This window comes from Rutidosis leptorrhynchoides, chromosome 6 (assembly GCF_046630445.1).
Source record: "Rutidosis leptorrhynchoides isolate AG116_Rl617_1_P2 chromosome 6, CSIRO_AGI_Rlap_v1, whole genome shotgun sequence".
In the NCBI taxonomy this organism is placed as follows: Eukaryota; Viridiplantae; Streptophyta; class Magnoliopsida; order Asterales; family Asteraceae; genus Rutidosis; species Rutidosis leptorrhynchoides.
In genome coordinates, this window is record NC_092338.1 from 155720989 (window position 1) to 155739476 (window position 18488).

An 18488-nucleotide genomic window follows, 5' to 3' on the forward strand; every position below is an offset into this window, starting at 1 on the left:
TCAGTAGATCACTGCTAGGTGTTTGATGTAAGTTTGAAACATCAATGTGCGTATTCAGTTCAGATATATGCAAGTGAGCTCCTATCATGATCAGGCTGGGGCCGGCCCCGTGTAGGTGTTGGTGGTCTTTGATTATTGAGATCCTACAATGTCATATAAGGATCATATGAATCACAACTGCGCAGACTAATATAGTCTTTCATCAAGTAATAATAAAAAGTGGTATAAATGTAGTTGGCTCCTATAAGCTTTCAGAGAGCTCACGCTTTATTGAAAAACGTGAAGGTGGAAACTTCAACCCATTTATGTGTAAAATGGGTCAGTAATACTACGTGAGTCTCTGAAGGGTCATACAATAAAAACTAATAAGGTTTAGCTAAAACGAGCACGGGTCAAATGGGTTTACTGCCACCCAAAGTATATTTTAAAAACATGTATGACAACCAAATTATGTTGTTAGATATATCATTATTTTTATAAAAACACATAAAAAAGTGTTTGGGAATAAACCAATCCTGACTCGTTTTGGCCCATACCAACATACCCATTTTGACACCTCACCCAAACTCTGTTCCCATCTCAAGACAAGACAAAAAGCTGATAATATAAACATTACCTGCATCCAGTGGCGTTCTTGGACAGGTTCTGGAGATGTTTCTGGTTCAAGGGGTGGTGGCAATGGGTGAATCAGTTTCGGAACAACCACCAATCCTCTGCCGATTACTAGTAAAGCTCCAGCATTATTTGCAGTTCCTGAATGCAAACAGCACAATTACGCTAGTCATCTAACCCCAAAATAAGTGATATAAAGACCCAAAAAGCCAAATTTTACCACAATAGTTTGTTGCAGAAAAAAGTGTAATCAACTGTCCCTGAGCAAATCTCTCAAACCCATCCATCACGCATTCGTGTGCTCTTATAATCAGCTGAAGTTTATTTCTTTTACAGAAGTCTGTAACCCTGTCAGGCTGCAAGTAGTTGCAAGTGATTATGGTATATCAAAGGCGGGTTAGATATGCCAGGTAATGGGTCAAAATTGCTACTAAGTTGTGTATGACACAGTGGTGAAAAAGCATGTACGTAACGGAAATGGAGTTGCTGAATGGTTAAGAGAGTATTTAAACTCTGAATGATTCAACACAGATTACTGAACGGTTCAACATCATTTGTCATATAGATGTTACAAACAAACGTACTAAATGTTGAACGGTTTTGCATTCAGTGCTGAACCAAACAATTAAGAGACAAACAAATGCACTATAAACCAACTAAAAAGCTAAAAAAATGCATCCATACCCCGAATGTGACAAGCCCAGGTCCCCTTGCATTTGGTCTCAAACCTTCCACGCTGTCATTTTCTGTAGGGTCGGACCTATAATGAGAAGATGCATTAAATAGTGACGTTGTACAATGAGCGGAGCTTTAGAAGAATACAGAAACTTATACGAGAAGAAATTTACCATAGTAAATCCATCAAGACAACCGATCCGGCATCCATGTTTATGGGTCTCTCTATTTTCTCTATCTGTTCAATTAAATGAATCGATCTTCCTATGCCGCCATGCATACATATAATTTTTTGCTCGATAAGTGCTGCGAGTGGAAGATGGTTAAACATCTGATTGAACCGTTGCCATGCCCATATTCCGTCATTCTCTCCCTGTATCCATACAAAACCGTACGTAAGCACATTCAAGAAACCTTCACAACATGTATTACGACGTTTCATCACATACCATTCTTTCAATGCATTCAAGACGAAAGCCGAAAAGTGCGTTTATATCAGCAGCCTCATGATTCCCACGTATTAAGTGCACATTTTCAGGATAGTTAATCTGAACATAGTTAACATGTGAAAACATACTTTGGACTACAACTTTGTAAGGTAGTACAAGATTACCTTTAGAGCAAGAAGTAAAGTGATTGTTTCCAAGCTATGCTGTCCTCTATCAACATAATCACCGAGAAACAAATAATCGATGTATCTGAAAGGCGATAAGAATGTTATAAAGCTAATGTTATAATTACAAATCAAATTTCCATCAACTTTCGTTTTTTATCTACTTCGTATGTAATTTTTATATCTTGGGTGGCCAGGGAAAAAGGTTCAGAAACAGTCACAAGATAACCGGATAGGGCCGCATATATTTGAGTAAAAAATGTTGACTTTATGGTATACAATAGAAAAAAAAGAGGTTACGTACGTAATATCTCCAGCACTGGAAGGGAAACCGTATTCATCAAAAAGGCGCATCAGATCGATAAACTGTCCATGTAGATCACCAAAAACCTTGATTGGAACTTTCAAATCAAGAACGGTAGGCTCATTCATAAAGATCTGCTCAGCAGCATAACAAAGCTCTCCAACTTCATAAGCATCCAAGAAAAATTTCCTGTTAGCAGGAGGTTTCCAGTTTCTAGGCTGAAGCAAAGTAGAAATCACCTGAGACAAAAAAAAAATGTAGTCTTTTTTATACTAATAATCATGAAATAATCATAAGCTAATCATTTTCATTGAAGGAAATAATGTGTTGGCAGGGCAATTTGGGCTGACCCGTTTGACATGTTACTCGAATTACCCATTTTGCCACATTTAAAAGTCAAGAAAGAAGAAAACCAAACTACAACCAACACTTACCTTCTTATGCAAGCCTTGAGGTGATTTTTGCCTGATGTAACGTTTTGCAGGACATGATGACGTGTCACTTGGAAATGGCATCATACGTTTACTCTCGTAATCAAAATGATCCAACGATAACTGCCTTACCAAACCACCGAGGTTTCCTATAGCTTCTCTAGCTATCACAACCTGCAGATATATAAATAAAATAAAATACAAATTTTAATCCTGAATAATAATGAAAAACCACTACATAGTTCTTAACAATGTGTGCACATACAGCTCTCGGGTGAAGTTGCACATCTCGAGGTGAATCAATAGACTCTGACGTAATCATTGCATCATGTGAATCAACATCTGAAACCATCGTTTCTTTTGGAGTAGCGATTTGCATTTGTGCCGCTTGCCAGGCTGAATTAGCAGCATAAGCTTCTGCGCCTTTGTCATCACTGCAAATATAATTGTGTTAAACTATGCATGGTTCTTCACAGATTGTTGAATGGTATTGCATCATTTTGCATTCAGATGTCAAAAACAAACAAACACACTGAATGAATGCTGAACAGTTCAACATTCAGTGTTGAACATTCAGTGCTAACCATTAAGAGGCAAACAAACACACCCTTGATGCATGTTTGGATGTATTAAAATTGTGCAAGAGTTCAGTGATAATCTTGAATAGTTGGTTGAATAGGGCCTTACCTTGACTCGGTGGGTACGGGATTTTCGGGTGCGTCATCATGAGATATAGGATCAAACGGGCTCCATTTGTTTGTCCCGGGTGTCGTGATGTTTGAACCTCCAGGATTATTAGCATCCGAATGAAACGGAGAATTCTCAGCTACAAGAAAATCACCTAACAATACATCTGCAGCATACGAAACAAATATATCGAATCAGCCTCCGTTAACCGAGATGCATAGTCATTCAAAGTTTAAAGCAGAAGTCTTATCTTACCTCCCCTAAGACCACCATAAACATATATACGAGAATCAACAGATGAGGTGGCATGCCTACATCGACGCATGAGCTCTAGAGACGGATCTTCAGTTTGCTCATCAACATTGTGTGAAGCAGTCACTAAACCATGTCTATCTAGCCAAACTCCAGCAGCAGTGTCCAAAACTGTAAAATTATAACCACATTCCCAAAATTCTATTTTATCACATACAAATTTATTTTGAAAGCATTCAAATTAAACCAAAATTAACCTGCAACAGCTGCTTCACCATCTACCACACGCCCTCCTTTAAGAGCACCCCCTGTAACATGCAATCTAGTACCAACAAAAACCTGGTGAAACAAATTATAATCAGAGAGATATTCAAATCTGGACTACCAATTACCAAATATTCTGTTTGTCTCTGTCGAAAAATAAAATATTTTAATAAAAGATACAATTTTTGAAAAGCTGTTACTAACCGCAGCATGCTGATATCTTGATGATGGTGAAACTCCAGGTGCAAGAGTCCATTCCCATTGTCCATTTTTATGCATAAGCAGTCCATAAGCATCTGCCAATGGCTATAGAACACATACAATAATAACCATTATTAAGGGTGCGTTTGATAAATCTGAATGATTAAGCGTTGAATGGTTCATAATCTGAATGATTCTAAGGTTGTGACTGAACTTGGTTCTGACATGTCTTAGCACTAGAACTCAAAATTTACTCTGCATATGTACGCATGTGCACAATTTAGTCTGCATATATACGTGTGTATTAACATGTCTTAGCCTTACAACTCAAAAAACTGAAGCTTAATTATGCTAAATCATAGATGTTAACATTAGGTCGTACCGTGCCTGCGGTGTCTCTTCCACCACAAAGCAAAAACATACCATCTGAGCGTGCACTAGCCGTAGCATACCTAAGTACAAACAAATGAAAATGTGTATATTTTCCGTTTTATAACTACAAATTTTGAAACTATGAAAATATGTAACATCATCAAACCAATAACACAAACAAAAATATATACTTACATTCTAGCTGAAGGTTTATCTCCTTCTGGATTCAGCCTAAGCCACATATACGGTTTTTGAGCAGTATCCAAAGCCCAGGTATCTGAAAGAACTTTCTTTCCTACACAAAAACATATGCTATTATATTTTATGTTTATACAAAATATGATACTGATTGAAAATGACTAATAAGAACTTTTTATACAGTTTAAATTTTAAGAAAACTTGCTACAAATGTGATAAGTACTCACCATCGTTGCCGCTAAAAGTAACAAGGTATCGTTGGGAAACTAAGTCCATGACATGGCCATAGCGCGGACCAGGACCCTGTCCTTGAACAACAACTCTGCACTCAAATAAAATTAGGAACCATATCAACGTCTTAACGAAAAAAAGGTCTATACTTTCACTAGAAAAACTCACCGGTGCCATTTGTATTTGTCGTTTGTCATGTCGAGCACATAAAGATCGTCGGTTGAATGACCAGCTGGACCTATCCCACCCTTAAATACAAAAATAATAACAATTATAAAGCAATAATTCATTCCCATGCTTCTTTTTTTCTAATTTTATTTAATTACCTGAAATACAACCATGGTTCCAACAGCAGCTGCGGCATGAGCAGCCCTCGGTGAAGGGGCTTCCCCAGCCGGTCGCATTCTGCATGAAACTTCATAGATCAACATTTGATATGGAACCAAATTCACAAAGTAAAATGAAAAAAAAAATGATGTAGAATTGAATTAACCTGGTCCATTTCTTAGTATGAACATCATAAGAATGAACAGAATTTGTCACCCCAGCTAGACCTAAAATCCAATACATAAACAAAAAACTGTCATTTTTACAAGTATTAATAAATTAATAATTGAACTCATATTGTAAATGTGCATTTCTGAAATGGAGCAATCTGGTAAGAATTCTACACTACTTTAAAATATATTACAAAAAATTAATCATCACAAAATTTTGTTAATCTTTTTTGTAAGTATAGACTTTTTCATCTTAAGATTGATTGCTTTGCACAAAATCACTAAACTAATCCATTGCAGAAATGTACAATTAACATGCATGGCATGTCCCATTAAGTTATAAAAAGCACCACCAATTTAATACTTCTCCAAAAAATATTACATTCACATTGTGTAGGTTAAGAAAAAAAGGGGGTAATGATTACGAATGCCAGGGTTGGCAGATGAGGCGCCACCCTCGATGGCAGTGGCGCCACCGAATAAGATCAAACGAGGACCGTTAGATTTGGTTTGGGCAACGGAAGTAAGCGTATGACCACATCGAGGGCCAGGGGCGTCATCATCTGTGTCCCAATGTGTCTCCTCTAATGGGATATAAGTTGGAGCCGGATGTAGCCACGGTTTCGAATCCATCAAGATCCAAAACCAAAACAAAATAGAAACCAGTAATGATATTATTGATCACACCAGATATCACTCATGATAAATGTATAACATGCACACGAATGATATGAAGGATGTGACTAGTGAAAATTGAAATCAGATCACAAATCACCAACGTAGGGTTTGGTACTATAATCAGAATTCAGAATGTATGTACATGCTTGTATGGTAAGGGAGATGCAATATAGAAACAAATTATATTGTTACAAATGTTATACTTATTACATATTACATATGTAAATATAGTATTATAAATTATACTCAATGTTTACTTTTTTTATCCATCTAATACTACACTAAGTGGCGGATTCAAAAATTTATTAGGACGGAGGTAAATATATTTATTTAAAAGGTTCGAATTAAAAAAAGAGCATACAACCAAAGAGCCAATAACTTGGCGATATCGAGGTCACCATTACAACTTGGAAGTTGAGGGTTCGAGTCATGTTTAGGACAATTCGTGGTGTATATATTATTAGATGGCTGTGTAGATTTGCCTTTTAAAAAAAAGCATACAAAATTGTCAAAAAGTTAATAATAAAAATTATCAATACACATCGATAAACATCATACTAGTTTTTTTTTTTTTTTTTTTTTTTTTAATGGCAAGATTTGCATCATTGTATCATTTATTTCAACGACACTCATCATTTGCACACACACACGTGTTTGGGAGGAAACCCGAACCGCATTACAGGAATTCGATCCTTTAACCATCCCGAGAGGCAGGCGGACCGGGTTTGAATCCTGAATGGATCCGGGAGAAAACCCCTGAAGTATATGTGGTGTAGGGACTAAAGAATACAATTTGTGAAAAAGTATATGTGGTCCCTATCTCCAACCTCAGATCTTTTCTCATTTCACTACCTCATCTAAGTCGTCTTCCACATCTCACATATGGTCGACAAGGATGGGCAATGGGCAGGAAAAATACCCGTGACTTGCAAGTATTCGTGTTCGTGACAGGTGGATAAATGCAAAATCCATTACCCGTGGGTACGGTTTGAGATAAAGTTTTGCCTGTTGATGGGTCGCAGGCGGGTTACGTATATATAATGCTCGTCACGAGTAAAATTCGACTCGTGAATCCGTGATACTTGTTTGACAAATCTGCGGATACACCCATTTACCTGAATATATATACTTAATTACATATTTATATACTTATAATTTAAATGTAAATTCAAAATTATTCACGAATTACCCGTGGATAAACCCGTGTGTAGTAATCCACCCGGGGGGGGGTCCACTTGTCTAATCCACTCTTATGCTTGGATTGCCCCTTTTTATCCCAATTGTTATCAAATTCGTTGTTGAACTATTAAACGTTTAATATCACTATTAAACCTTAACCGAGTTAAACTTTTCAAACTCACGTAAACATCAAATTAACAAGATCAAGTTGAATCATGAGAAAGCCATTGAAATTATGTTTGGATTAAAATAACTTAAAATCCTTTAGTACAAATTGAATCTCATTTGAAATCACATAGAAATGATCAACAACTCATATAATCAAAATTAAGTCCAAAACAACACTAGCAATGGTCATTAGCTAACTCAACAACAATTACTCCATTATTTCATTCAAATAACATTTATTCAATAGATTTGGGGCAAATCCATACACTAGAGTTTCATAAAAAAAAGTAAACACAAAGATTCTAGCCAATCATGGCTAGATAAACACTAATCGGAGATAAACTAGCATAATCAAACATCATATTGTAAATCACAAGTAAAGTAAGTGAAATAATGAAGAACAAGGTGGGATTTACAACTCAAAGTGAATATCTAACACTAGACTTGCACTCACTTGAGCTTGATCCTTCAAATCTTCCTTAATCTTCTACTAGATGATGAAATTGGGGTGTTTAGGGTTAATATCGAGGATAAAACTGTTACTAGAATGATCTATATCTCCCAAAACCCTATTTTCTTCTATTTATATTCGGGTACTAAAAATTTCAATCTGCAGGTAGGAACGTCGTTCCATATAACTTGGACCAGGCACGCCGTTGTTGGTCAGAGAACGTTGTTCTTGATAACGTGAAGCAGGTACGCCTTTTCATGCTATGTGTTGAAAGTGTATATAGAATGTCCAAAATCTGGAGCAAAATCTATAACCTTTTTCATGGAATGAATCCATATATTTATAATGGGTCATAATGTGCAATGATGTGTTGCATCCTTTCAAAATTGGTTATGATCAAGAGCCACAACCCTTGGCTATGGACTTGTTTGAAAGGGTGCTTGATAGTCCTCTAAATGAACATATATTTAGTATCAATATCCTTCCAATATGTAAAGCTTTTAGTTACTATTGTTCTATTTTTATGTAATAATCGTTTAAATAAATAAGTGCGAAGTCAAAAGAAGAAAACAACTATTTGAAGACGCAAATGACCAAAAAGCTCAAATGTATAAGTTACAATCCAAGTGGTTCCATTTATTGATGAGAAACGTCTAAAAATTACAAGAGTATAAGTCGCGGAACGCAAAGTACAAGATATCTAAGCGTATGAAAAGGCGTTCGAAAATCCGAAACCGGGACATAAATCGAGCATCAATGCGCGAGTCAACGGAGCGAAAATTACAAGTCAACTATGCACAAGAATATAATATAATATATATATATATATATATATATATATATATATATATATATATATATATATATATATATATATATATATATATATATAAATTATATATATTATATTATATATTAAATTAATCACAGCAGCCCACGTTTTAAACACAATCTGAGCTGGACAGCCTTTCCATGCGAGTGCATGGGAAATAGGCATAAAACTCATGCGAGTGCATGAGCCCATGCAAGTGCATGGGAAATACACTGAAATCTCATGCGAGTGCATGAGCTACAGGATTCAGAAAAGTACTATAAAAGGCCACGAATTTTGCTCGACTGATTACACCTTTTCTCTTCTTTCTTTCCTTATGTAAGATATATATATGTATATATATATATATATATATATATATATATATATATATATATATATATATATATATTTATAATTATAATTTTAATTTAAGTTAATAATAATAAGGTTATTGTAAGAATGTTTTACGGGTTTTAAGTCAGAACTCTGCCCGTGTAACGCTACGCGATAAATAATCACTGTAAGCTATGTTCTTCCTTTTTAAATTAATGTCTTGTAACTAAGTTATTATTATGCTTATTTAAAGCCGAAGTAATCGTGATGTTGGACTAAAAATTAAGATTGGGTTATTGAATTTTGTACCATAATTAAGGTTTGGACAAAAGACCGACACTTGTGGACATTGGACTATTGACTATTAATAGATAGGGGGTATTGTCTAATCGAATGGCAACTCATTAGAATATGTCGAACCTATCTTCAAATTTAATCTAATAATTATTAAAATGATTATGTATGTTCTATTTGGTGACATTTATACGACATCTTTTACGATCATTTAATTAATTATTCGGGTTGGGTAATTGATTATTCATTCTGATCAAGTGGGTAAATTAATATTCATATCTCATTAAAACTGGGGTGGATAACATACAAGGATAATTGGTGTAATTGTTAACAAAGTATTAAAACCTTGGATTACACGCAGTCGATAACCTGGTGTAATCATTAAACAAAGTATTAAAACCTTGTTACAGTTCGAATCCCTAAATAGTTGAAATATTTGACTTCGGGAATAAGGTTAATTTGACGAGCATTTTCTAATTATGACCGATGGACTATTATGGACAAAAATCAGATAGGTATCAAATAAATCCAGGACAAAGGACAATTAACCCAGATAAATAAATTAAAATCAAAACGTCAAACATCATGATTACGGAAGTTTAAATAAGCATAATACTTTTATTTCATATTTCATCGTACCTTTATTTACTGTCATTTTAATTACTGCAATTTACTTTATCGCAATTTAAATTCTGTCGTTTATATTATCGTCATTTATCTTTACGCTTAAAATATAAAATCGACAAACCGGTCATTAAACGGTAAACCCCCCTTTTATAATAATATTACTAGTTATATATATATATATATATATATATATATATATATATATATATATATATATATATATATATATATATATACAAATATAGTTGTTAAAAATATAGTACGTAATCGCTAGCTCCCTGTGGAATGAACCGGACTTATTAAAAACTACACTACTCTACGATTAGGTACACTGCCTATAAGTGTTGTAGCAAGGTTTAGGTATATCCCATCTATATAAATAAATAAAACTTGTGTAAATTGTATCGTATTTCGTAGTAAAAATATAATTATTTCGTATACACCTCGCATAACATCAAGTTTTTGGCACCGCTGCCGGCGACTCGGTGAAAAACGCTATATTTTATTAAAACTATATTTTTTAAAAAAAATTATATTATTTCTTGTTTCGTAAAAAAATATTTTATATTTATAATAAGTGTTAAAAATATTATAAAAAGAAAAAAAATATATTTTTAAGATTTTATATATAAAATTAACAAGTATTTTTATTTTTTAGATTTTAAATTATAAGTTTATTTTAATAAATAATTTCTAATATTTTGTAAATTAAAATTCAGAAAAAAAATATAGAAACTGGGCCGAATCAGTCGAAGCCCAAACCTGATTTGCAATCCAGGCCCATGCGATCGCATGAACCTGACGCTCTAAACCCATGCGACCGCATGGTATCTTCTGACACGTCTGATCCTAGTACCGTACGATTAGGGTTACGTATTATTAATTATTATTATTAATTAATTATTTAATTAGGGTTTTAGTTTAATATTAATTAGTTTTAGTTTATTTAAGTTTGTATTTTAAGTTTTAATTAGTTTTATAATTATAAAATTAATACTTTTATAAAATAATAATATAAAAATATTTTTTTTACTTTTTATATCTTTTTTATAAATTGTATATTTTAATCGTTTAATTTGTAATTTGTATTTTTATCGTTCGTAATTAGTTTTAAGATTAGTTTTTGCCGTAGTTATTTTTATTTCTAGATTTTTAGGCTTTGCCATAAAATCCCTTAAGTGCTTTTTCTTTGGACTAAGATTTAGGTGCTTTAGAATTTTGCGACGCCGTTTTAAGATTTTAGTACTTTTTAAGTTATTGCCGTTTTGGATATAGAATTCCTTTTAAGCTTTAATACCTTTAGACGCAACTTTTAATATTTAGTTTTTAGACTTTTGAGTTTCGACGCTTTACTTTCTTATTATTATTTTTCTACCTTTTATTTTTCGACGTGGTAACTAATCAATGCCAATATAGTGGTACGCCAAAAGAAGATCCAAACGAACATCTTCAAACCTTTAATAGGATTTGTACTCTATTCAAAATCAGAGAAGTTGAGGATGAACAGATTTATCTCATGTTGTTTCCCTGGACTTTAAAGGGAGAAGCCAAAGATTAGTTAGAATCGTTACCTGAAGGAGCGATTGACACATGGGATGTTTTAGTTGAGAAATTTCGTAAACAATTCCGGCATCTAAAGCCGTGAGACTTCAAGGAGAAATTGTTACGTTCACGCAAAAGCCAAATGAATCTCTATATGAGGCATGAACAAGATTTGGAAAGTTGTTGAGAGGATGTCCTCAACATGGTTTAGACACTTATCAAATAGTACAAATATTCTACCAAGGATGCGATATTACTACACGAAAAGACATCGATATGACAGCCGGTGGTTCCATTATGAAGAAAACCACTACCGAAGCTTACAAAATTATTGATAATACAGCCTCCCACTCACATGAGTGGCACCAAGAAAAAGACATCGTTAGATCATCTAAAGCGGCTAGAGCCGATTCTAGCCATGACTTTGATTATGTTTTCGCAAAAATAGATGCTTTCGAGAGACGAATGGAAAAGATGACTAAAGATATTCACGCAATACGAATCAGTTGTGAGCAATGCGGTGGACCACACTTAACAAAAGATTGTCACATTGAACAAACGATGGAACAACGTGAGAATATTTCCTGCATGAACCAAAGGCCGGGAAATAATTATCAAAATAATTATCAACCGCCAAGGCCAAACTTCAATCGAAATCAAAACATTCTTTACAATCCAAATGGACCCAACAATAACTCATACAACCAACATGGTCCGAATAACCATTCAACTCAAAACAACACTTTCAATCAACAAAGACCTGGCTTATATAAACCACCACAACAAACTGAAGAGAAAAAGTCAAATTTGAAAGAAATGATGGCAAAGCTAATGGAATCTCAAACACAATTTATAACATCTCAAACCCAAACAAATGAGAGGTTTGACCAGTCACTAAGAACTCAACAAGCTTCCATTTTGAATCTAGAAAAACACGTAGGTACTCTTGCTAGCATGATGAGTGAGAGGGAACAAGGAAAGCTACCGAGTAATACTAAAGTAAATCCTCGGAATGAGAATGTTAATATGGTGTCAAAAAATTCTGAAAAACCAGCTCCAGAAGATGGGAAGGTTTTCGATGTGAGTAACAATGAAGAAGTTACACCATCACCACCACCCGAGTATGTAAAGCCAGTGGTGGCACCATACAAACCACCCATCCCGTTTCCAAGAAAAGGAGTTGAGTATGAGCAAGTGATAGGTAATAAAGTTTGTGATACCTCTGGAAAGAAGAAGAAGAATAAGAAAGTGCAAGAAACAAAAATCGTAAAAATAAACCCGGTGAAGATAGTTCCACCAAAAGTTCCACCCAGGTTGGGTGATCTGGGTGAATTTATTGTTCCTTGTCTACTTAGTGATTGTGTCATGTATGATGCACTAGCAGATTTAGGTGCGAGTGTGAGTGTTATGCCTCTTTCATTATATAAGAGATTAGGAGTATGTGAGTTAAGTCCAACGGAAATGAGTGTTCGACTCTTTGATCAAACCATTAGGCACCCAGTTGGAATTGCTGACAACCTACCCGTTCAAGTAGGTAATTTAACCTTTCTAGTCGAATTTATTGTCATTGACATAGAAGAGAACCCAAACATTCCTCTAATTTTAGTTTGACCATTCTTAGCGTCCACCGGGGCGTTATTTGATGTAAGAAAAGGTAGAATGACACTTAGTAATGATGAAAAATCAATCACCTTTGTGAGTCGAAAGGCTAAATCTCCACCAACCAAAACCGTTGAACCAACAAAAATGATTGGTAAGAACCATATTGTTTTACCAACTCCAACGATAGTGCTTAACAATAATAAAGCGCCTAAGTGTGGGGAAGATGAAGTAACACATAATGATGACTTGATAACAAAGAACCCTGTTGTTGATACGAAATTAAATGACCCCGTTATTAATAGTTCAATGAAGAAACTTATTAAACGGATTCGCGATGCTAGAACCAAGGGGAACTTTAAGTTATGTAACCGGTTAGTATCCAATCTATCGCCTAAATAAAAGGCGAAACTAGTTGAATTTGTGGATATTACACAGGAATCCGACCAATGGCTTAAAGCAAAAGTCACAGATATGCAAGTTGATTATGGTCCAAGAGAAATTGACGATGAGGTTAATCACAATTTCGACACCACAGCTACCTAAGTGTGAGGAGATTCAAATGTTCTAAAAAGAAAACGCTGTCTAGAGTTAGTTGTTATGTTCTCGTGTAGTTGCGAGAATGGAATCCGATTGGTCTTTTCCACTAGTAGACACTAAAGAACTAGTTTTCTCCCCCTATTCTGAATTTTTGTTTTGTAGGTTTTGTATGAAATTAATATGCATTTTTAAATTTAAGTTTTGTGTGAATTTAAAAACAAAAATTACTTTATTTCATTAAGTTTAAAAAATGATTTCTAAAATTCATCGTAAGTTGAAGACTAGGTCATAGAACCGAAATTGCTTTACCCGGGGGCGGGGCGAAAAATTTTGTTATCATTATTTTTAATTTTATTAATCTAAAGTATACCAAAAAAATTAAAAAACCCAAAAAAATCTTTGCTTTTAAAACAATCGCTTTAAAAACGACAAATTTTATATTTTGTCGAGGGACGGACTACGTAAACATACCGAAACTACTTAAAGTAAAAGGAAACAAAATTTTAAAAAATTATTCATTTAAATTGTTTTAATAAATAAAGGTTTTATAAATATATATATATATATATATATATATATATATATATATATATATATATATATATATATATATATATATATATATATATATATATATATATATATATATATATATATATATGTTTGTAGTTTATCTTATGTACAAAACAGGGTAAAACAGCGCACTTTCAAAGACTGGCATTAAGTTCAGCAAAAACTACTAATTTTGACGATAAGACGCAAAACATATGTGAAATTACAATAAAAGGAATGAAGGATGAGGCACGCCATCTATCATTCGACGAGCTTAGTAATTACAAACTGAGTATTTTTAATCACTTTTCTACACTAATCACCCTCAAGAATTTATAATTATAGTCTGATTTCATGCAAATGAGGGCATTGAATGATCTCAAGTGTGTGGAAGGGTTATAAATTCTCTCGGGTTTACACTTAGTTTATTTGCCAAATTTTGTGAAAATTTGAAAATTTTTCAATAAAATGAATTTAAAATCATGTTTATAAATATTTATGAACGATAAAACTAGGTGTTAATGCTGAAATTATTGTTACCTCGGAGAGAACATAAATGGAGAAACAACCCAAAACGCTTGAATTCATTTAAAATGGAATAGAAGAGAATAAAAAGGCAAAGAAAAGAATAAATAAAAGCTAAGTGTGTGAAGAATTTACCAATTTCTTTAAAACACATATCACATATTTGGTACAGATTATTGCAGGTACTTTTGCTTTAGACTAAACTAATCAGTTTTACCCAATTTATTGTAATACCTTTGAATGAAAAGATGGATCTACACGATGAATCAATTCCATCATTAAAAGGAAGTAAAGTCTTTCAAAAAAGATACGCGCTTCTTGATTTAGGTCAGGAAGTTTTCGTCCAGACCAGCTGTAGGTTGACGAAAAATCTAGAAAAGTCATCTCTAAAATCAGCAGGAAATCCACGGACCTCAGCATCAAACAGGGTCGCCAAGTGGTCAGACTTATCCTAACCATGATAGGATCTGTCTCGTAAAATGGGGAGGGTGTCGTGCAAATTAGCTTGATAAGACTAATGAATCAGACCCCCAGAAAGGATAATATCCTTAAAGATTAAAAATCAGGTTTTAAGCCTGATATTACTCAATCCTTGAGATTTACTTTAAAGATTGAGAATTACAAACTCATGGGATTCAATGATATCTAAACTCGAGCTTGAACGAGAAAATATTTTGATCAAATTAAAACCGATTTGTTTTCTGAAAATCCATTTTCAATGCGTTCATTACCATTGAACGTAAAATCCTAAGATTTCATCGAAATTCATTAGGTCACCTGATCTAATTCGGGTGTCAACCGTAAGAACGGTGGTTGCGTAGCATGGTCGAAGACAGGACCTTGTGCCAGACCAAAAAATTATAGGGTGATCTTTACTATTTCTCCTACAAAGGATAGTAATTGCATCCGACACGTTGTGGACCATGAACATCTGCATGTCATTAGACATTGCCTTAACAGTTGCTTATTCAATGCTTTCCTTTACAACCGGACGGTAGTTTACCGAAAGGTAATATACGGAACAAGTATACTGGAGGTGTTGCTTTCCTAATACAAGGTTAGCAAGTGGGTGACACAAAACCGCAAGTTTTGAGCTAAAATTTTCAAATCTGAAACCCACAAAACCCACAAAAACATTTTGCAAACACCGGTGAAGGGTTATTCTGGAAAACTTATCTAGGGTAAAAGCTAGAATGAATTTTCAAAAGATAAAATGTTTTCATAAAGATCCAATTTCCTTAAAGGATCTAAATTTTTATAGTCATGTGGGACTGTAAACCACATCATTACTATCATTGTGTATACCGCTGTATCAAAATCACTGATGTATAAAGTGTGAGAATAAAAAAAGTGATTCGAGTGAAGTGTGATTTTATTTCAAGTTCTGTATTGCTTGAGGACAAGCAACATTCAAGTGTGGGGATATTTGATAGTGCTCTAAATGAACATATATTTAGTATCAATATCCTTCCAATATGTAAAGCTTTTAGTTACTATTGTTCTATTTTTATGTAATAATCGTTTAAATAAATAAGTGCTAAGTCAAAAGAAGAAAACAACGATTTGAAGATGCAAATGACCAAAAAGCTCAAATGTACAAGTTACAATCCAAGTGGTTCCATTTATTGATGAGAAACGTCTAAAAATTACAAGAGTACAAGTCGCGGAACGCAAAGTACAAGATATCTAAGCGTACGAAAAGGCGTTCGAAAATCCGGAACCGGGACATAAACCGAGCATCAACGCGCGAGTCAACGGAGAAAAAATTACAAGTCAACTATGCACAAGAATATAATATAATATAATATAATATATATATATATATATATATATATATATATATATATAATTAATATAAATTATATATAATATATTATATATTAAATTAATCACAGCAGCCCACGTTTTAAACACAATCTGAGCTGGACAGCCTGTCCATGCGAGTGCATGGGAAATAGGCATAAAACCTATGCGAGTGCATGAGCCCATGCGAGTGCATGGGAAATATACTGAAATCTCATACGAGTGCATGAGCTACAGGATTCAGAAAAGTACTATAAAAGGCCACGAATTTTGCTCGACTGATTACACCTTTTCTCTTCTTTCTTTCCTTATGTAAGATATATATATTTATAATTATAATTTTAATTTTAATTTAAGTTAATAATAATAAGGTTATTGTAAGAATGTTTTACGGGTTTTAAGTCGGAACTCTGCGCGTGTAACGCTACGCGATAAATAATCACTGTAAGCTATGTTCTTCCTTTTTAAATTAATGTCTTGTAACTAAGTTATTATTATGCTTATTTAAAATCGAAGTAATCATGATGTTGGACTAAAAATTAAGATTGGGTTATTGAATTTTGTACCATAATTAAGGTTTGGACAAAAGACCGACACTTGTGGACATTGGACTATTGACTATTAATAGATAGGGGGTATTGTTTAATCGAATGGTAACTCATTAGAATCTGTCGAACCTATCTTCAAATTAGTTAATCTAATAATTATTAAAATAATTATGTATGTTCTATTTAGTGACGTTTATACGACATCTTTTACGATCATTTAATTAATTATTCGGGTTGGGTAATTGATTATTCATTCTGATCAAGTGGGTAAATTAATATTCATATCTCATTAAAACTGGGGTGGATTACATACAAGGATAATTAGTGTAATTGTTAACAAAGTATTAAAACCTTGGATTACACGTAGTCGATAACCTGGTGTAATTATTAACAAAGTATTAAAACCTTGTTACAGTTTGAATCCCTAATTAGTTGGAATATTTGACTTCGAGAATAAGGTTAATTTGACGAACATTTTATAATTATGACCGATGGACTATTATGGACAAAAACAAGATAGGTATCAAATAAACCAGGACAAAGGACAATTAACCCGGGTAACAATTAATTAAAATCAAAACGTCAAACATCATGATTACGAAAGTTTAAATAAGCATAATACTTTTATTTCATATTTCATCGTACCTTTATTTACTGTCATTTTAATTACTGCAATTTACTTTATCGCAATTTAAATTCTGTCATTTATATTATCGTCATTTATCTTTACGCTTAAAATATAAAATTGACAAACCGGTCATTAAACAGTAAACCCCCCTTTTATAATAATATTACTACTTATATATATATATATATATATATATATATATATATATATATATATATATATATATATATATATATATATATATATATATATATATATATATATATATATATATATATATATATAGTTGTTAAAAATATAGTACGTAATCGCTAGCTCCCTGTGGAACGAACCGGACTTACTAAAAACTATACTACTCTACGATTAGTTACACTGCCTATAAGTGTTGTAGCAAGGTTTAGGTATATCCCATCTATATAAATAAATAAAACTTGTGTAAATTGTATCGTATTTCGTAGTAAAAATATAACTATTTCGTATACACCTCGCATAACATCAGTGCTTTAGAACATTAATAAACCCCTTAAACATGTCCCAAAATGTACATGTACAATAACTAACCCTTTTGATAAACGTTGCAAAATGTTTGGGTAAAAGTTGTACATTTTCTATACAGACAACACTGTGTTGCGGCACACCATATAAGAGGTGTGGCGCACCACTCCTCGTGTTAGTCATATGGTGTGTCCACACTTGGTAACGATTGCGGAGCACCTTAACACACCAAAACTTACTGACTTCGAGTGGTCATTTTCATGTTATATGGTGCGGCGCACCACAATGATCGTACGACGCACCGTAAGCCTGGACATCTAGATCATAGTTTTGTTTAACTCAAACTTTACCCAACTCAAGTTAACTCTTTGACGA

General features: G+C 33.5%; 1 protein-coding gene across 1 annotated transcript; it reads right to left on the reverse strand.

Moving 5' to 3' along the window:
- Positions 1 to 59: 59 nt before the first annotated feature.
- On the reverse strand, positions 60 to 5970 carry LOC139856123 (serine/threonine-protein phosphatase BSL1-like). The gene is made up of 21 exons (XM_071845359.1): positions 5763 to 5970; positions 5334 to 5394; positions 5167 to 5245; positions 5009 to 5088; positions 4837 to 4931; positions 4607 to 4706; positions 4422 to 4491; positions 4043 to 4144; positions 3832 to 3913; positions 3578 to 3745; positions 3323 to 3488; positions 2901 to 3069; positions 2639 to 2809; positions 2205 to 2443; positions 1901 to 1985; positions 1737 to 1835; positions 1461 to 1660; positions 1297 to 1372; positions 833 to 968; positions 617 to 753; positions 60 to 143 (listed from the first exon to the last, which is right to left on the reverse strand). Exons 1-21 carry the CDS (start codon positions 5968 to 5970, stop codon positions 60 to 62), a joined length of 2607 nt encoding a protein of 868 aa, XP_071701460.1.
- Positions 5971 to 18488: the final 12518 nt, after the last annotated feature.